Genomic DNA, 21,356 nt, shown 5'->3' with positions numbered 1-21,356 from the left:
ACATTCTCATATTACCCAATAGAAAAATCTTTGTCCCAAAAGCTTTGGGATGGGAATTGGTAAAGGAGGTTCATAGACAAACCCATTTAGGTGCAACAGGAATGGCTTCACTCTTGGAACGGCAAATCTGGGTGGACGGCTTGCATGCCTTGGCCAGATCTGCTGCTCTAAGATGTGAAATTTGTGCTAAGAACAATCCCAGGATGGGGCCGCTGCTCCCGCCTGGAGTTCAGTACTTGGGAACGACACCTTTTGAGTCTCTAGTGGTTGATTTCACTGAAATGCCAAAAGTCCAAAGATTTCATTACATGTTGGTAATGGTATGCACATTCTCAGGGTGGGTGGAAGCATATCCTACCACCTCTGAGAAGGCTGTAGAGGTCAGCCGTGCCTTGATGAGGGATATAATCCCTAGGTACGGAATACCTTTACACATTGGAAGTGACAACGGCCCGGCCTTTGTTCACCAGGTCCTAGGGTGCCTAGCCCAGTTGTTAGGAACCATTTGGAAATTGCATTGTGCTTACCGGCCCCAATCTTCGGGGAAAGTAGAAAGAATGAATAGGACTTTGAAAGGAACAATCTCAAAGATGTGTCAGGAGACAGGGATGTCATGGGTCCAGATACTGCCAATGGCATTATTAAAGGTCAGATGCACCCCCACCAGGGTTTTGGGTTTGTCACCTTATGAATTGTTGTATGGAAGACCCCCTCTGAAAATTAGACCTCTGCAAGGAGATATACATGAATTAGGAAAACAAGAACTGATAAAAGAGGTCCAAGCTTTGGGTATGGTGTTAAACAAACTGTATAAATATACTGGCATGCTGCGTTACCCCTTTCCCGTTACTGCGTTACATTCTTTCTCACCAGGAGATCTTGTTTGGCTAAAAGATTGGAAGTGCGATCCCCTCGGCCCAAGGTGGAAGGGACCACTGGAGGTGTTGCTTACAACTCCTACTGCTGTGAAGTTGAAGGGCATAAAGCCGTGGGTACATTACACTCGCATCAAGAAGGACTATACCACCAAAGATCCTGATTTCTGGAAGGTAAACCTACACAAGGACAATCCACTCAAATTCACACTCACACGCCCTAAGGGTCAAGCTACCAAGAGCTGCCCTGAAGAGGAGGGGTCCGAAGCTACCTAGAGCTAGCCCCAGAGGTCAGGTTACCAAGAACCGCCTTGAAGAAGGAAGGAGGGTACACTTCCGAGAGTGTCCCAAAAGACCGAATGGACACTTGGTTTTGGGTGTGGGGAATTGGGGGTTCCTGTGTGGGTTGTATTCTGTTTTTTTTGTTGGTTGAAATTTTGTGATATTGAGGACAAACCCCAGTGTAAACATGAGGACACAATTATACTTATTGATGTTGATAATGATGCCATTGGTGCAGACTCAGATGGGTTGGGACAAGAACATGTTCCACAGATTAATTAAAGATATAGTCAAAGAAGCAGAAGTAAAAGACTGCTGGATTTGTGCCCATAGCCCTCATTCTCAATATGAGGGTTGGGTCATGAAAGCAGGACCACTGCTGGATGTATCTGGATGGAAATTGTTTACCCCTTGGACATATGAAAATGAAGAGGGGTTGACTGATTCGGCTCAATTTTTATTGGCCCTTGATGATTCTGCACCAGCCGCATCAGCCTGTCTGACACGATCAAAAGATGGGATCACAGAAATTGATCATAAGAACTTCCCCCAAGCCAATCTAATAGAAGTAGGAGATTACCCCCGTTGTAATCTCACTCTCCCTGTATATTATGACAACATACATTTTGGAGTTGAACAGCCACAGCCACAACGGGATGGTCACTCGCAGAGATTGAGAAGGCAAGCGGCCTCACCAGAGGGTGATGACAAGAAACCACCCTCTCGTCCGGCCCGTAATGGGAAAGCTAATACGCCCCCAAAAATATATGTGGTTAAGCCCGGGTCGGAGCTGCCTCGAGCAGCAACTTAGCCACCTGAGGCGGGAGCTGCGCCTCAACCATGACAACCGGTGGCAGGAGCTGCGCCTTCACCACGACCACCAGTGGTGAAAGCTGCACCCCCACCACGACAAGATTTGGTCCGGACGTGAGGAAACTTCCCAATGGAATACCAAATTCCTGGTAGGCCAAGGCCCGGTATTCTGCTTGATAAACATGCCATGGGAGGATTGCCTCCGGGGTATTTCTGGATATGTGGAAAGTGGGGAGGTAAAGTCTTGCCCCCACTATGGGTTGGTACCTGCACCATTGGTACCCTAGTTCCCACTAATATTGACATACACCCGCGAGAGCAGCCCCTGCAGGCATTGGAAGCAACTGACCGGTGGAACAGGCCTAAAAGATCATATGATGAAAAACGTGGCTATGATCCTGAAAATACTTATCTTTCAGAGGGAGAGAGATTTGCATCAATCCTGTTCCCTTCTCTGGGAGTTGCCCTAAATGTTAAACAACTGCGGAGACTTTCAGCACAGTTGGAAATTTTGGCTAATCAGACTGTTATTGGCATGAAAGCACTCCAAACTGAAATTGATTCATTGGCGGGGGTTCTCATGCAACACAAGATTGCTCTAGATTACCTCCTAGCGGCGGAAGGTGGTTTATGTATATGGTTAAATGTAACCTGCTGCCATTATGTTAATGAGTCTGGACTTATTGAATCTGATGTGGCCAAAATCAATAACGTTGTCTCCACTATAAGGGCTACTTATACTCCTAAGGGAACCGGCTGGTTTGATTGGCTTTTTAATTGGTTGCCGAATCTCGGTTGGCTACGAGACCTCATGAAAACACTGTTTATAATCCTGCTAATTATACTTCTAGCTTTGCTCTTTTTGCCCTGCATTATGTTGTGCTTGAGAAACATGATGGCGAAACTGATCACTGCTACTTTCACTCAGCACAGGGAAATTCAGCATGTCATGTACATGCAGTTGAACACCATAGAGCAAGAAACCACCCCACTATAATTGGACGTGTGGAGTGGCTTGTGCAACCAAGAAAATGTCTTTCTTGGTTACAAGAAAAAAAGGAGGGAATGAAGGGATCAATGAACCAAAGTGAATCCATTTTGAATTGCCTGTCTGCTTGGAAGTAAGAGAATCAGTAAAGATAAAACTCTGCAACTTGCTGTCTTGTGACAGATGGCCTGTGTTCTATGTTTAGCCAGAAGCAGTTTCAGTTACGCTTGCGGTTATGCCGATTCTGAGAAAATATATGCAATAAATGTACTTTTTGCTGCACCTGTTGAAATGTTTCACAGTTTGTGGTTAAGCTAACATCCTGGACTTGTTGACAACTCAGGATGCACTAGCTAACCACAAACTGAACTGGGGGATTTCCAGTAAACCCAGTCCAGAAAGAGGAACTAGAAATGTCATAAACAAGTGCCTTATAAATATGCCCTGAAGAAAACATTGAGGGCAGACGATTTTTGCTGGCCCCACTACTACGTGTGGTCATCGTCTGTCTGTAGCTACATTAAAGGTGTTTTGTCCTCAACCATTTTGGTCTCTGGAGTGGTCTCATAGCGGCTTGGCAAACTCGGGTATTGTAAATGATTGGGGTTATTCCCAAATCACCCCTTTCATTATGAACTATTCCATGCTATTAATAACATTTCCTTCTTACTGAGTGAAGTAATTATTTTTGAAATTGCCTGTGTTTTTAAATAACCCTGTAACATGGGGGGGGGGGGTGATCTTAAACATTACCAAGGCACCATTTGGCATGTCTTAGAAGTCTTTAGGTTCAACCTCCCCTCCCCCAACACACATGCACCCTATATTCAACTGAGTTTACATTCTTTGAAATCAGAGGTACAGATAACTTTGGAAGCTACAAAGAAAAAGACTAGCTATATATGTGAAATAAATGTGCTTTCTATAATGCAAAGGACCTTAAGGTCTGGTAAACAATCAATACTTAAACACCACCAAAATTGATCAAAAACTACAGCTATAAAGAAAACACTATGCTTTATGTCGCTATGACACTAATTTGGTCCCCTCTACCTATTGGTCCATCTACCTACTGGTAACTTTGTTTGCAGATGTATGTATGGGGCATTTCCTCTGGAATATCTTGCTTTTGATCCACTGACATTGCTATTCACCTGGAGTGGCACATCAATAGACTTTACTCATGTACAATATAACACTAGTTCAGCAGTATGTATATGAGTATGGAATTAAAACACAACTAATTGTGCATCTAGTTGTATATACAGTTGCATGCCCGACTGTACATTTGTACTAGCATTAGTGTGTCACAAGAACAAACATACTAATGCCCCACACTAGAAAAACCTAGAAAAACAATGTAATTCTGCTAGCATGTTGTTTTCCTCTATAGCGCTTATACTGGCTTTAGGTCATACCCTGTGTGTAGTATGTCATAGAATCATAGAATCATAGAATAGTAGAGTTGGAAGAGACCTCATGGGCCATCCAGTCCAACCCCCTACCAAGAAGCAGGAAATCACATTCAAAGCACCCCCGACAGATGGCCATCCAGCCTCTGTTTAAAAACCTCCAAAGAAGGAGCCTCCACCACAGTCCGGGGAAGAGAGTTCCACTGCCGAACAGCCCTCACTGTGAGGAAGTTCTTCCTAATGTTCAGGTGGAATCTCCTTTCCTGCAGTTTGAAGCCATTGTTCCGTGTCCTAGTCTGCAGGGCAGCAGAAAACAAGCTTGCTCCCTCCTCCCTATGACTTCCCCTCACATATTTGTACATGGCTATCATGTCTCCTCTCAGCCTTCTCTTCTGCAGGCTAAACATGCCCAGTTCTTTAAGCCGCTCCTCATAGGGCTTGTTCTCCAGACCTTTGATCATTTTAGTTGCCTTCCTCTGGACGCTTTCCAGCTTGTCAACATCTCCCTTCAACTGTGGTGCCCAGAATTGGACACAGTATTCCAGATGTGGTCTGACCAAGGCAGAATAGAGGGGGAGCAGGACTTCCCTGGATCTAGACGCTATACACCTATTGATGCAGGCCAGAATCCCGTTGGCTTTCTTAGCAGCCGCATCACATTGCTGGCTCATGTTTAACTTGTTGTCCACAAGGACTCCAAGATCTTTTTCACATGTACTGCTGTCTAGCCAGGCATCGTCCCCCATTCTGTATATTTGCATTCCATTTTTTCTGCCGAAGTGAAGTATCTTGCATTTGTCCCTGTTGAACTTCATATTGTTAGTTTCGGCCCATCTCTCTAGTCTGTCAAGATCGTTTTGAATTCTGCTCCTTTCTTCTGGAGTGTTGGCTATCCCTCCCAGTTTGGTGTGGTCTGCAAACGTGATGATCGTGCCTTCTAACGCTTCGTCTAAGTCATTAATAAAGATGTTGAACAGAACCGGGCCCAGGACGGAACCCTGCGGCACTCCACTCGTGACTTCTTTCCAAGATTGGTGAGCACCCTTTGGGTTCGTCAGCTTGATCCTTGGTGTTTCCCATTTCACTCTAAAGACAGCATAGCTAGGTAAAACAAGCATAGCTAGGTATCCCATTATATCTAAGGGATACCAATAGTTAGGATGGATGCCACTGAACTAATTCAAAATATAATAGTTAGTTATATCCATGCTATCTCTCCAACTGACCTTAGTTATAAAGTGGTCTTCCATAAAAGCGAGCATTTGTGTGAAAAGGGAAAAACTGCTTTCCCCATAGGTCAGTTAACATAAGATTCAGCAATATCATAATTTCTCAGAGCAACACAGCCCCATTTGTTTTTAGTTTCAAGCAAGCCAAGGCTTCTTATGTGTTATCTGCTTTGGATTTTTAAAGTGCCTAACAGACATATGCTGTGATAGAGTCTTTTCTGTTTAAAGATTTTTTTTTCTTATTGTGTTTTCAGAATATCTTTCTATGCCACAGTATAGCTTCTCTAATGCCTTTTAATAAACCCCTATATCAGCAGAATGTGTATTCTGAAGTTAAAGTGCTCCCTCTACTGTTCGTAATCCTGAGATGCATTTTTGCCCAAAGCCTAAGGAGCTAAGTTGGAAGTGCTGCAGTTCATTTTATTGCATTGTGTGTAGAAAAGCAGCAGAAAACACATTATTACCTGCCTCCGCTGCTTATAGCTTCTCCTCCTCTTTGATACGTTACTAAAATGGAAAATAAAAATAGCATAATGGTTAATTGTTTTGGCACCAAGTTACTGTTCCAATTTAATCCAAATATCATGAGTGTGGAACTTGAGTAGGTATCAGTGTCTGATACATACTTGTGTTATAAGTTTTGCTGTTTCTTTTAAAACAAGAAATTTTCTCATAAGAAGTATTATTTGGCATGTATCTTGTAGTTTACAAAACAGACTGTAAACTCTAAGGGATGAACATTTCAAATTTTTAAAAAATGTATGTATACATAGGGAAGTAGTTCAGAGAGAAATATGCCCATAAATGTATTTTTAAACTGACACCATTCCAAATGAACTTGCTTTACTTTAGTTTTTATGCCCAGGTTAAGCAACGGGTTAAGAAAAACTAGCTTCTGTGCAAATGACGATGGATTCCAGAGCTATGCATTTCCCAAACTAGGAATGTGTTTTAAAAGGCAGCCAAATTCTGCTCCTTAGAAGAATCCAAAGTGGGGATCTGCAAGGCAGAGATAACTGCTTGCAGTGATTACAATAACAGGATTAAAATGTTGCAGCCAATGGTATGAGGGCTTTTTGCTGAGAGTGTTGCTAAAGAAGAGGGCCTGTTAACATTTAAATTCAGTGGAACTAAACAACTTGGATTCTGAATTATGGAAAAGAAGTTTTTAATTTTAAATACAGTCAGAATTTCAAACTACTCCTTGTCAAATCTTGTTGCTGTTTGTTGTGCAGCTATTACTTACTGCACCAGTACTAATTTTCATATTCTTTGTCTTTACGGTTCTAAAGATGTGTCTTCTATCAGAAATCTGACATTAAGAAACATATATAAATTTAATTTGTGAACCTATATATAGAGAGAACACTAATCACAGGCTTAAATTTAGACATGTTTATTTTCTCTACAGAACTTAGAAGCTGAAAACATGGGATCTGAAAATGGATGGGAGTCTATGAGAAACGAGATGGAAACCAGTTTTAACAATTAATGTTACTATTCACAAATAAGGGGTATTTTCAAAAACTGAAAAGAATTAATCTACCATTAGTAGTAACATTTAAATTAGATTCATCATAATATCATATTAATGATGATACTGGTACATTATTTTAAGCAATATCTATATACAGTAGAGTCTCACTTATCCAACACTCGCTTATCCAACGTTCTGGATTATCCAACGCATTTTTGTAGTCAATGGTTTCAATATATCGTGATATTTTGGTGCTAAATTCATAAATACAGTAATTACTACATAGCATTACTGCGTATTGAACTACTTTTTCTGCCAAATTTGTTGTCTAACATGATGTTTGGGTGCTTCATTTGTAAAATCATAACCCAATTTGATGTTTAATAGGCTTTTCCTTAGTGCCTCCTTATTATCCAACATATTCGCTATCCAACATTCTGCCAGCCCATTTATGTTGGATAAGTGAGACTCTACTGTAGTTGTTACGATTGCTTCTTTTAACATTGAGCCTTCAAGTCAATTGTTGACTTAAGGTGAGCCTATGAATTTCATAGATTTTTCTTATACAAGGAATACTCGGAGATGGATATCCCAGTTCCTTCTGTCTACTAAGAAATGTCACGTTTGTGACAAGCAATTGTTATAGAGAAGTTTTGCATGACTATTTGGTACTTGCTATTTTGTAATGGGATAAACAAAAGTAGTTTGACCAACATTTTGGTTACAGATTTCAGGATCAGTGCAGCAAACGTGGGTAGAGTAAAGCCCATTTTATTTATTTATTTACTACATTTATATCCCGCTCTTCTCACCCCGAAGGGGACTCAGAGCGGCTGCATTGCTGACACGCAGCCAGAATATTAGGTTAGCTTTAATACCAGGGTTACTTTGTTGTTACATGTTTTCCTATTCCTAGAGTGCTAGTTCTATAAAAGAAGATGAAAAAGAAGAGGTGACACAGTATCATACAGGCACATGCCAAACCGTCAAGGGAAAAGTGCAAATATATACCTGTTGGTGTGAAGGTAAAAGACGGGACTGAAAAATCAAAACACAATAAAAACTGGTTATTAAGCTGAAGAAGAAAGACAGGCCATACCACATTAGTATAAATCAAAGCAGAAATAGGACATAAAGCAAGGGTAAATATGTCCAGATATACCAATATGTGAATAAAACAAAACTTCTGATTTTAAAAGACAGCTTATCTCCACAGATATCCTTTCTGAAGAAGAATGACATTCTGCTATAGTAGACTCTTGAGAGAAATAGAAAGTAGTTTAGCCTCTGGATGACCTTTGTTTTAGTGTGTTGTTTTGCTGCAAATCCATGTACACAAAAACCTTATGATATTTAATCATCAGTTTTGTTTGGGCACAGGATGGGTGGTTAATATTCTGACTATTGTCAGGATTTTGCTTGACTGTTATCTTCACTGCATCAAACACATGCTTGATAGAAAAGATCAATACTCACACTTTATTTAGCAAAGAATCAGATATTCATAGGAGTAATGAAAACCTATAAAATAGACCAGTTTTATTTAACCTGATCTCTAAAGTGCCTTGCACTTTACTGTAACAGCAAATCACTGTTATTTTAGTATAAATTTTCTTATAAGAAACAGGATACATACACAATGATTAATTTTTATATTACAGTTTTTTGAGCTGTTTTTGCTATTTTCAATGAACAACTCAACCAGTAGTCTCTCTGGATTCAAAAGCCTAAGAATTTTAAGAGAAATTGCTGAGAATAGAATAATTCTTTCTGAGAAAACCTTTACTCTTGCAACCCCTATAGATCTTAACTGAATCAATAAGGCATCTAATCAAACAGCAGACCTCCAGTGTAACATCTATTCCATTTTTCCAGCACACACTTCCTCTTCTTTTGAACAATAGAATATATTTTCTGTATTGCTAATGGGAAGAAGGAAAGCATGAAAAGCTTCTTAATTCTGAGAAAATGAACGAGAAAAGCTACACAATAGTTTCCAAATGGGTTTTGGCCTTGAAATTTAGGTTAGTACACAAGCCACAAAGGGATGATGGAATAGCTAAGATATAGATGTACCAGCAGCTTTTCTTTTTTCTTTTTAATGCGGCATATAGATCTGATTTTTTTTTGTATTAGGAATAGGGCCCTTAAATCTCCAAGGGCCAGAAAAACCTAATTTAGCACATGCCGCATATGTGCCTCTGTTCTTATCAATCCACTTTATTTCAAGAAATTATTGGTACTGAACAAAAATGAAAATCTCTAAACAATTCAAGCTAGCACTGTATTTCAGATATAGCAGTGCTTTTTAAATGTCAGAAAACCTATTGTATTGTTGGCCCATTTCACAGTCAAAGAAATATACTAAGCCATGTAGTAATGCTTTTCCACAAAAACACAAAATAGTTCATTTAAAATAAGCATTACTTATAAAAGACTGAATAATATCCATGTTAAATGGCAACAAGGATAGATGAAGACAGAAGATGTCTTTGTAAACGAAATACAAAATATAAATTTTGTGTGTAACAAAATAAGAAAAGCCAATCTACATGAATGCCAATAAATCATAAATTTCAACTTAATTATCAAAGTTTATATTACTAAAATGTTTAATATGGCCACAGACACTAATATAGGCAAGTATGAATACAAAAATATTGTAACAGTTGTCAAAGCCTCAAGCTAGATGCTCACAAAGGGAGAAAAAAATAAATTAATGCATTTCATGGATGCTCAGCCATAGGCATGTCTTATTTGATGCTCTGAATATTGACAGATTATCTTATGATTTGCATTTCCTTGAAGGTAATTTTCCCTTGAAATGTGTTATTCAACACTATTGCAGTGGAAATTTATTAATTTTAAAAAAATATATATGTAATGGAAAATTGTGGAGACATATGCAGAAGTTTTAAGACACACAAGACTGTAAACATAATACAATAATAATGCATCAGAATTTTAGAAATTGCATGCTGTGGATGTAGATCTGCACATATTGAAGGAACAGTATTAGTCTAACATGACATTGTACACAAGTTTGCATGGCACCATGCAATTAGTAAATCTAAAGAAGAATGAGTTAAAATAGCATAAAAAAGATGTCACTTAACATTCTCAGAAGAATTGTAACCAATACAAGTTGTTTTCTGTTTCAGTTTTATTGGGCCTTAATGAAATATTACTGAACAATAATTTTACCACTAGTTTTATCACTTCTTTATTATCTTGGAAGTTATTGTGTAAAGGGTTTAGTATCCTAGGAAACACCTATATTGTGTAGTGTCCAAACAGAATTAAAAATTCATCTGAATTCTATCAATTACATCATGTCATTTAATTACCAAACTTAAATTTTGAACGAGAAATCATAGAAATATCATTCGAAAAAAGGAACATATTATTTAATATTTTTATGAGTAACAATTGTTGGACACATTATTAACAATACTGGCAGGTTTTTTAATTGCCAAAGATGACTAACCTCAAGAACCAGCCATCAGTTTGTTTCTAATTTCACACAAATAAAAATAAAATAAACATTATACTTCGTATGTTTTTAAAGGGACGGTGTTGGCCCTCGTTACTTTAAATGCATTAATATGCTGTAGGCAATGTGTGAAATTCAAAATCACAGTTCAAACTGCATAACCCCAAGTTAGACATTCATAACTGATTCTTATTTGTGATCACTACATATCCAATAGTGCAGGAAATGAATGAATAAGCATCACAAGAGTCCTCCAATCCTGATTTACTGGGCACCAGATGCTGCAAGTAATGGGAGTCTATTCTTTAGTTTATCAAGACGCGGAATTTTATAAGACTATTCTAGTTTAGTTTTTTTTTTAAAGTCAGTAAAGAGCTATAGGTATTTATTTACTGTTGTAGAATGGGTATGAATTCTAATTCGATGAATGTATTAATTTAGGATGAGTCTAATTTTACTTTCATTTACCTATCTCAATGTCCCAGTGAGAAGTGCAAAATGAATTAGATTTCTTAAAGGTCATAATAAAATACCTTTTCTGATACCAGCATAAGTACTAGCAAGTCCATTCCGCTTCTTTCGATGGCGGTATAACCAAATGCTGAAAACCAAGAGGATAATCCAACAGGCAACACCAATTCCAGCAATGAATGCTGGTTGTTTCACAACATCTGAAATCTGCTGGGCTAAACTGACTTGATCTTCTGTTGACACTGGATTTCCATGAGAATCTGAAAGAAGATAGCCAATGTTACACGTGTTACTGATCTCATAGGACTTGATTTCTGTAAATGCCTCAGGTAAAAGTATGTCACTTATAAAAGTATGTTTGGTTTGGAAAATGGTCAATATCTGTAATTGTTCTCACTCAGTGAATATTACATAAGAGACAAAGGCTAAGCTGGCAAAAAGGTAACAACTTCTAAAAAAATGGGAACTGATTATATTCCATATCCCATAGCTGCTTTCCTCATGCTGTTTGGCATTCCCTCATAAGAACTGAGCCTCTGGCCCAGTAGGTCCCTCACTCTGTCCCTTTTCACTAGTATGAAAAATGACAATGTGTACCATTTCAAGCAGTCAACAATGAATCCTGCGGCTTCAGGATATTTTCAAACAAATAAATTGTTAACAGCATGTCTGTTCTTCTCTTCATATGCCAAATTCTCCTTTCTAGACTTCCATTGCTTTGTATTCTATAAGGTCAAGGCTGGATGCCAATTTTGGGAGCAATAAGTCATTTTTTCTGCTGGCTAGAATTTTTATTTTCTATTAACAGACATTCTTGGTATTGTCTGTATTTTAAAATAATAATTTCCATAGCTACATGTACATGATCAGATCTATTTGATTCAGACTTTAAGAAAAATGCCAACAGGATCAAACAATTGATGTAGGCTTCTGAAAGCAGTTAATGGAATACTGAAATGGGGAGAATGATACTATTCTATTTCTCTTGCAACAGATTTTATAGTATCAAACATTAGAAATATAGCCCTATCATGAACAGCATATTTCTCCATTATCAACACAAGCCAACTGTATTTTGAAATGTTATCTTGCTTGATATTTTCAAGAATATTGTATTGAAACAATATATTTCCCTACTGTGCATGAATATCTCCCACCGACATGTCACAGGAAATAACTAGCACAATTTAGAATTTCAAGGAATGCAGTTTTATAAAACAAATACACATTCCCTTGTATAATTACTTATATAACACATGTAGCCAATGCCTCATGTACATAGAGCACATTTAGCACTCTGCTTGAACCTTCACGGTTCTAATGGCTCCTATTATGGGATATTATTTGTAAGCTAATTAGTATGAGGCAACCATTTAGCCATTCACTTCAGGTATTTGCATATGCTTTAATATAGAAGCATAGCCTCTATACACCCTTCTATGGACACAAGTATCAAAAAGTCAAGCCTGCTTGGTTTTACAGATAAGCCTCATTGTACATTTAAATATTTATGAGCATACAGTCTACATAAAGATTTGTGGTGAACACTATGAAGATGCAAGTCTGCATTAAATCCATATACAGTTTTGTTCACTTCAGCTGCTATCTCTTCTTTGTTAACAACCAACTGGGAAGCGTATGATGATTTAGCAAGTGAGCAACACATTAGCCCATGGTATAACAGCAATTTAAATGCAACAATAGTAGCACAAATGCAGGTGTATTTGTAAACACACTAGGCTACATAAAGAAATTATGTGCACATGTACAAAGATTGAAATACATTACTTGGAAAACCTAAACTATTAGAATGCAACCAATATTATGCATTCATTGAATCAGACTGTATTCACAATAGAGAACGAATGAATGTAGGAGCTTCACAAAAGGCCGCAATTGTACTTCTGCAGCCACCTAGGGGATCACAGAGGAAACAGTGTCCCTTGCAAGAGCATCACTGGGCTTCTGTTCAGTCCACTGCATGAGATGCAGCTTTAAACACAAAAGAGCATTAGGGAGTACAGATACTTGCAATTGCTAGCAGATAATTATGAAAGGCATGTTAATTAGTTCACAAATCACATTTCATAATAGGAGCTGTTAAAGCAATAAAAGTTCAAGGAGAGTTGCTTGTATTCATTACACTTGGGATGTCTGTGGCATGAATAATACACTTAAGCATGTATAATTACTTGAATGAAATGTCTCATAACTGCATAAATTCACACAGGTTACTGTTTATACAAAATGTTAACTTCCTGTTCAGAGGAAAAACAGAGATGCCTCAAAAAGCCCCCATTGTATATTGCTGGAAGAGTTACGAGGAAAAACAAAAAACAAGGAATCAGTTATTTAAAGCTTCATCTGCTGTCATCTGTTAAGTGCACCCACATGTTCATAATAGAGAAGTGCCCCTGCTGTGAAAAGGCACTTACATTTTTGGCAAACACACAATCATCTCCCCTAGAACAGCCTCACAACAAAGCAGTCTGGACTGTTTCTAGTCGAAAGGACTATGCACAATGCACATTGACTGGCCCTTGTGACAATAATGTGCACGATGAGCAGTAGCTCACACTTGTGATCTTTCCCTCCAAATCCTCTAAACAGTTTTTAAAATGTGAAGAATTTCTAAAGACAATTTTAATTAGATATACATAAAATGATAATAATGAAAAGAAGGCAGCCTACCAATAAGTGTGTGTGTGTGTGTGGAGAGGGAATGGAGAGTCTGAGCTGGAGAAGATAAACACACTTGGGAAGAAAAGCAGAATACATGTTTTCAGCAGATCTACCCCTCCACCCCCCTCCCCTAAGCCTCTTTGGAGGTCCATCTGTAGGCACTCTGTGACTTTGCAAGAAAACCCCAGAGGCAATATAAGGTGAGTCCTCTTTCCTCAGCTACTTATACAGCAAGGAAAGGAATTTGAAATATGATGGCATAAGGAAAGCAGAAAATGAAGGAGAATTGATCAAAGTTATCCTTTCTAAGATCAAACCAACAGATGTTTCAAGCTGCCATTCCTAAAACATATCACTTTAACACTGAAGTACAGTCGAGTCTCACTTATCCAAGCCTCGCTTATCCGAGCCTCTGGATAATCCAAGCCATTTTTGTAGTCAGTGTTTTCAATATATCATGATATTTTTGTGCTAAATTCGTAAATACAGTAATTACAACATAACATTACTGCATATTGAACTACATTTCTTGTCAAATTTGTTGTATAACATGATGTTTTGGTGCTTAATTTGTAAAATCACAACCTAATTTGATGTTTAATAGGCTTTTCCTTAATCCCTCCTTATTATACAACATATTCGCTTATCCAAGCTTCTGCCGTCCCGTTTAGCTTGGATAAGTGAGACTCTACTGTACTACCATTCTCTCTTAGCAGAGCCAACACCTGAGTCGGAGAGTGAGATATCTGCTCAAAAGGAGCTGAAGCTGAGATTCTGTAAAGCAAAGGCAGTTCTTCTCAGAATGGAATTTAGCCAAATAGGAAACATTATATATTCTATTCTGCTACTTCCGCATTCTGGATTCAAATCAATATATTATGATAGAGAGGCATAGTTGGCTCTATGTATCCACGGATTCTGTCACCACAGATGCTTTCCATGGCTTAAAAATGCCCCTCCCCAAAATAAAATAAAAACTCTAAACATTGATTTTTCTATTATATATAAAGAACAACATTATATAATAAGGAGTTTTATTCCACCCCATCAGGAAAAAAGAACACCACCCACCCCACATCAATTCCTAAATGCAAAACAAAAGAGAATTACAAATAGCTTACCTAACTGAATAAACTGTGGCTCACTTTTCACTCCAAATCCAGCTCCAGTACTTGCTGCCACTTCCACACTATATCTAACACCAGGAACTAGAAAGGGGATTACTACAGAAAATGTGGAGCCATCCACTGTCTTATTGATGTGATACCGACTTTCATTGCCAAGACACCAGACCTGCAAGGAATAAAACAACTCTAAAAGTGCACAGAGATATAAAGATTCAAAATGTGCCATATGGTTATTTCCAAGCCAAATTTAGTGAAGTTATTAGATCTGTTAACAAATTGATGTAAACGCCAATTAACTAAACTGTTTGAATAACCATGTGAATAAGTCTACAAATCTGATGATATACAAGAAATCTCTGTCTGCCTGTCTGTCTCTCTTGGTTAGTTTTGAAAATTATGGACAATTCATATGGAAAGCATTAATGAAACAAAATTCAGTAGTACCAAACTGTGGGAAACACCAGGCATATGCTTTCCTATGAATCCTTGACACCAACTTGCTGGAATTTTACAGCTCTCTTCAGGTGTTACAGAATTGCAAGCACGGAGAAAACACAGAAAGCCTATTATGGTCCCAACTTCTCTACCCATGACCTTTCCGTGTGAAGCTGAAATATAATCTGGAGCTGAAATTTAATTGTGTTCAGCTGAATATGATTATAGAGGCTCATGTGATCGGAAACCCTAAAAAGGAAGGTCACAGCTGGAAGGAGGTGGGGAAGGAGTGCTTTTTCCCCTCCATGCTTGCAATTCTGGGATGTTTGAAGAGCTCACCCATCAATTGCCTTGTTTGTAGAAAATGCAGTTGGATCTCTAACACTCCAAACAGTGTTTAGACTGAACGCTCCAACAGGGATGGAGAACAGGCCTTAAAATTACACACACAGTAAAATAGCATTTGTACTCAAAATTACTGAAAGTAGGAAACAACATGCAATATGGAAAATGTCAAGAAGCTTCAAAACACAGAATGTCAAAACATTTAAAACAGCAGCTTTCAACCATGTCAGCAGCCTAGTACTGTGATACAGTAAAAACAATCTCCTTTCATGTGTATTTCCCCCCAAACTGAAATTAACCTTACAAATTTTGATTGCATTTTCTCACCACAAAAACTATGTTGGCTTAGGAAAAGACAGGGCCTTCTCTGGGATGTGAAGAGTCTGCAGAAATATTCTTATATTTCATGCAACATGTCCATGTATACTGAGAGTCTAAAGGTCAAATCCAGTATTCGAGCTGAAAACAATGTCTGAGGTTCAGTTGTTCCTACACTGCTCTTTTCTAAGGCAAACACCTTTTTATATAGTCAGACCTTTGGTCTTTAAAACACTTGGCAGAAAAGTGTTTTGCATAAGGTGTGCTAAGATTTTAATATTTTTAACTCTTTCAAATGTTCTTTTAATTGTTTTAACAGTGTTTTTTTTAAACAATTGTTTTTTCTATATAATATGATTTTGGTAATTTTTAAAAATTGTTGTACGCTGTCTTGAGTTCCCTACCAGGAGAAAGGTAGGATATATATATTAAATACATATATAATTTGGTGATACATGGTTACAACTGTTTGAAAGAGACAGAAGCTTTTAAATTAGTGTTTCTGGTATTGCTTTTAATGCCGAAACATACTTTCTTACGTGCAATTGCGTATGTTCTTTTAAGAATGAATTAGGTATGCTTTGTTTAATCCAGCTTTGGAAAAGAAGAACTTTTAGAGAAATGAACCCTGCTCCTCTCTTCACCCCCTCTTTAAGGCAACTTTTAAAAATGCTTACAGAGAAAATCCATGATAGCATAAACTTTTATGTAATTTTCAATTATTTTAAAAACTTAGATATATAAGTGAAGAGTAAATTAAAGATATGACCAATTTATTATGTTGGAAAATACTTCCAACGTATTTTCCTAACTTGCATCATCATCATCATCATCATCATCATTTAATTACTTATTAATCGCCCTCCATCCACGATGCTCTAGGCAATTTACAAGATAAAATTGTAAAGGATAAAAATACATACATACAAATATTGATAAAATTAACATAGATTAAAAGCTCTAGTAAAGAGCCAGGTCTTGAGTGCTAGGGTTAAAGGCCCTAACTCACGAATGGCTCTCATATAGGCCGGCAAGGCATTCCATAAGGCAGGGGCAGAAATAGAAAAAGCTCTGCGTCTGGTCCTTTCCAAGTGCACTTCTCTAGGACCCGGTACATAAAGTAAGTCTCGTTGGGATGGTCGTTGCGACCTCCGATGATGGGGAAGGAGAGACGGTCCCTAAGGTACGATGGGCCCTGGTCGTAAAGAGTTTTAAAGGTCAGAACTAGCATCTTATATAGACCACGGTAATCAGTTGGAAGCCAATGCAGATGCTGCAGCACTGATGTTATGTGGCATTTCATGGGTGTTCTTGTGAGTAGCCTGGCTGCCGCATTCTGAACAATACCGAGCTTTCGGGTCATGGACATCGGAAGGCCAACATACACGGCGTTGTAATAGTCCAGCCTAGACGTGACCGTGGCATGGTTGACTGTTGCCAGCGCCTCATCAGATAGATAAGGTGCCAGTTGCCTCGCTTGTCGTAGGTGGAAAAAAAAACCTTGTGGTTTGTTATAATTGCTAGCACTCAATATTTTCCTTTTCTTTCCATGAAAGGTAACATTTACTCCTGTGATTCAGTGTGCATATGCTATTTTGTTGTATTTTATTATACCGACATCATAATTTGTCTTTGCCCATATACTATTCCCTTTTAGCTGCTCCTTGCAAATTCAGTTGTAGAGTAGCATTTTGTGGGTTATTTCTGACTACGTTCTGTTTACATATGTGTAAATGTGTGTTTTAGGCTTCAAATATTTTTTATCAGGAAGGCACAATTGGAAAGTATATAAATATTCTACATGCACATAACAATCCAATATCATTTTATTGTGCTTTGATTTTCTCCACCAGATGGAGCCAGGTTACCACAAACAGGTTTTCTATGTTACCTAGCCTATATTTTTCTAGGATATGTTACCTTGTATTCCTGAACCATTCCATTCTGTGTATCCTCTGGGGGAGGCTGCCAAGTAATTACAATCGCTGTGCTATTTCCATCATTCTTGGTTACTGAAACACTTTGCGGAGGAGCACTTGGAGCTTATTTGTGGAAAGAAGCATGATTGTTATTAAGGCAAGTTTTTCAGCAGTGCCCTTAAGCAGAACTTTTAATAGACTACAGACAAGCTTGATGGAGACAAAACATATTCTGTAGCATTTAAGCTTAACTGCAGAGCCTTGAAAAGAAGTACATGAAGAATATAATACTATGATGCGACAGACTTTGGTCTCAATATGGTTCTTTTTGAGCTAGGAACTTTATTTTAAAAATTCATTATCTGATGAGTTTTGATATTTTTAAAAGAAGCTTCCTAGCACCACACATTATTCAAAATGTAAGAGTAACATGTATGAGTATTTTGACCAGAATTGCTTTTCAGTTACTTCTTAATTGTTACTTTAAAAAACACTTAAAAATACAAAACAACCTCTAATATCCCAAAAACATTTTTCAGAGTAACAAGTAAACTCAATATGAAAGAAAGCAAAATTCGGCTACTTTATTTTCCAAAACGTATTGAAAAATATATTTGCTGTGCAGAAACACATGACTTTATCCCCTCCATTTTATAGATTTCATTTCAAATTACAACCACACAAAAACATTGAGTTGAATGCTTAGTAGTTTTGCCTTCATTTATTTTTACAGCCTTCGCTCCTCTTTAATTCCTTTACTGTAACCAGTATGGACAGGAAGTCTCCTTATGTGTGGTTTTTATTCCTTGAAGTACTGTTCTTTGATGCTTAATATGCTGTCTGTGCAAGATAGTGATTATTATGTATGCCTGAATCTGACACAAGTCATTTGTGACCAGACTATGAACTCAGCAGATATGCGTAAACGAGAAAAGTGTATTTCTTATTTTGTCATATTATTTCTCATTCACATGTTTTTGAATATTTACTTCTGTGTCAACAAACAAATCACGTAACAATCAGCTCTATGCGTTGACAGTCTCTTAGTAGTAGTAAAGGGCTGAGTTCCAATTTTTAAAATGTACTTCAAAGAACATCAAGTAATGAACATGTCAAAGGAAAAACAAGTCAGAATACTTCAAAAAGAAAAGGATGAAGATAGACATGCTACTACTTGCCTTCTTCCAGAGTTTTGGCGAATTTCACTTCACTATCAGCTCCTTGAAACTCATTAAAAAAAGGCCGTGCCTTAATTTCATAATTAACTCCTTTTTTGAGTTCAGGAATGACAACACTGTTTTTTGTTGGTGTCCTCACTTCAAAAATCAGCCACTCAGAGTCCCCTTGAGAAGCAGCTGCTGGTCTGTATAAAATTTTATATCCCTGAATATACTGGGATTGTTGGTCAACCTGACAGTGGAGACAGAAATGTCATATTATCTGGTAAGTAAATATCAGCTGAAACTGTTTTAAGTAGAAAAATATATCCTAAATTGCAGTGAAACCATGGTGTTCAACTATCTTTGCATTTTTGAGTTTTATGATATTAATATTTAACAAACTTCAAATAGCAGCAAGGTTCTGGCTGTGATCTAAACAGCTACTTTTGGAATAAACTCAGGGAGAGAACATGCTCAATGAGATTTTTTAAAAGTCTTTGAACAGCAAGCTGCATGCCATATCACAAACTCCTTTTGAAAACCTCCTTCATTTCAAAATCTCTTTTTTGTAGAGTGTAGGCTGTTGTTTGAATGATATAATCCAAAGCCTCCAGGGATGTGGATACAAACTTGGGATAAGACGTAAGAGACCAAGGTAAAAATCCATACACTGTGTGTGTAGTTGAGAAAGTCACTATCTCTTTGACCAAGCTATTTAAGTGAGGGCAGTAAAGGAACAAATTTATTTGAAACAAAAATGTAATGTAAACGTGTATATCATTGGCCATCTATTTATTTGACATAATATACTATATGTAAAAACCCATAATAATGAAACAAAACGAAACAAAACCAGAACTGATTTTAATTGGCCTAAAATTACTGTTCCACCAATGTCAGTAGATTGCCATGGTGGTGGGATTGTCTGCCCCTGAAAGACAAGACATTGTGCTGATGTTGAAAGTTTCCTTGTCATTAAGTTGTCACAAGGTTCCTTGCCAATTTTCCATGAATAAAGTGAATTAGAGGAAGGCAGCCAATTGGCATGATCTAGATTCTGCTAACTGTGCCTGGCTATCCAAGATTAAGCAAATCACTTCCTCTACTCTTGTGTTCTCAACTGAGGGTGTAGCAGAGAAAGGTTGGCTTAATCTTACATTATCACTTAAGGCACTAGTATGAACCCATTATTTATTGAGAAAAGGCAACGCTGCAAATGCAGTGAATGTATTAGATCCACAACAACAAAAAATACCTACACAAACATAAGGTTTTTGAGATAGATTGCACTGGCATTTAGATTCATTGGCTGGCATCCTATTAGTGACATACATAAGCAGAAGTCCATCTTTTGTTTGTGTGTGTATTTTTGGTTGTTGTGGATGCTAGTATTCTTCTCTTCCCTCCATAACAATGCCCTCCCACTTACTGCTATACTATTGTAAACCCCCCCCCCCCAAAAAAAAAATCTCTGTTGTGGGTGGACAGCAAAGGGAATTATCTTTCTGTGACCTATAAGCAGACCTTGGGTGACAATGTCATATATTGAGACATGAAGAGGACTGCAATAGATGTGGATAATGTTCTTAGTTTGTGTCCCGTTTATGCTTATGCTCTTTTGGTTATTATCCTTCTACCTCTGCAAATAATAGGGGGGTATCAAGAAACATTTGGCTAAGTTCCACTAGCCAGATGTAAACTGATGACCTTATGTGTTGAGCCTCTGGAGGACCTGAGTGGATGATGCCTCTGCTGGCATATTGCTATGGGGACAGACAGTTCTTGATTCCCTCCACTCTCCCCAGCAATGGCCATAGAGTGAGTGTTGTAATGCAATGGTGAATCATGGGGATGGGGATGGGAAATATGTAGAGTTCCACATGTAGAACTCTTTATGCTGCACTCTACCCTATAGAATCTTGGTCACAGTATGAATGGAAATGTAATGTGGGCATACAGAAACTATGTTTAGTAATATTAACATTAGAAGTCATTCTACTTTGAATGAAACTATATTGTTCTACCTTGATAATCAAATGAATACCATCTCTACATTCCATATATAATGACATAAAACATTTTGTTCATTCTGGCTAGACTAAAGCCAATTGATTTTTCTTATGTAGTCATTTATCATTTAACAGCTGCTCAAATGAGTGTACTTTAGTTGGGATATTTGAATGCTAAACGGACAAAAACAACCAAAAATGGGATTTTCATGTGTATAATGGCAAGTATAATGGCAAAAATGTTTCTAAAGCATTCCTTCTCAGTTTTCTCAAATCCTTGAATATACCTGTCTCCTGATGTTGCACACTGAGCAGACACAA

The 21,356-nt window shown here is 37.7% G+C and overlaps 1 protein-coding gene across 3 annotated transcripts in view; it reads right to left on the bottom strand.

Moving 5' to 3' along the window:
- The window catches only part of robo1 (roundabout guidance receptor 1), a 922,568-nt gene that overhangs the window by 52,887 nt on the left and 848,325 nt on the right, over positions 1-21,356 (bottom strand). For 2 of the 3 annotated variants that reach the window (XM_062974986.1, XM_062974988.1), the window contains 6 exons: positions 19,045-19,276; positions 17,868-17,989; positions 14,844-15,015; positions 11,103-11,300; positions 8,088-8,114; positions 6,064-6,106 (listed from right to left, as the gene is read on the bottom strand). In XM_062974986.1, the coding sequence (XP_062831056.1) occupies positions 6,064-6,106; positions 8,088-8,114; positions 11,103-11,300; positions 14,844-15,015; positions 17,868-17,989; positions 19,045-19,276 (794 nt within the window). The remainder of the gene's footprint in view (positions 1-6,063; positions 6,107-8,087; positions 8,115-11,102; positions 11,301-14,843; positions 15,016-17,867; positions 17,990-19,044; positions 19,277-21,356) is intronic. The other variant, XM_062974987.1, reaches the window with a different exon arrangement.

The sequence above is a fragment of the Anolis carolinensis genome, chromosome 3, assembly GCF_035594765.1.
Source record: "Anolis carolinensis isolate JA03-04 chromosome 3, rAnoCar3.1.pri, whole genome shotgun sequence".
NCBI classification, from domain to species: Eukaryota; Metazoa; Chordata; class Lepidosauria; order Squamata; family Dactyloidae; genus Anolis; species Anolis carolinensis.
Note: the sequence above shows the minus strand (reverse complement) of the source record. Positions and strands in the feature narration are given on the sequence as shown.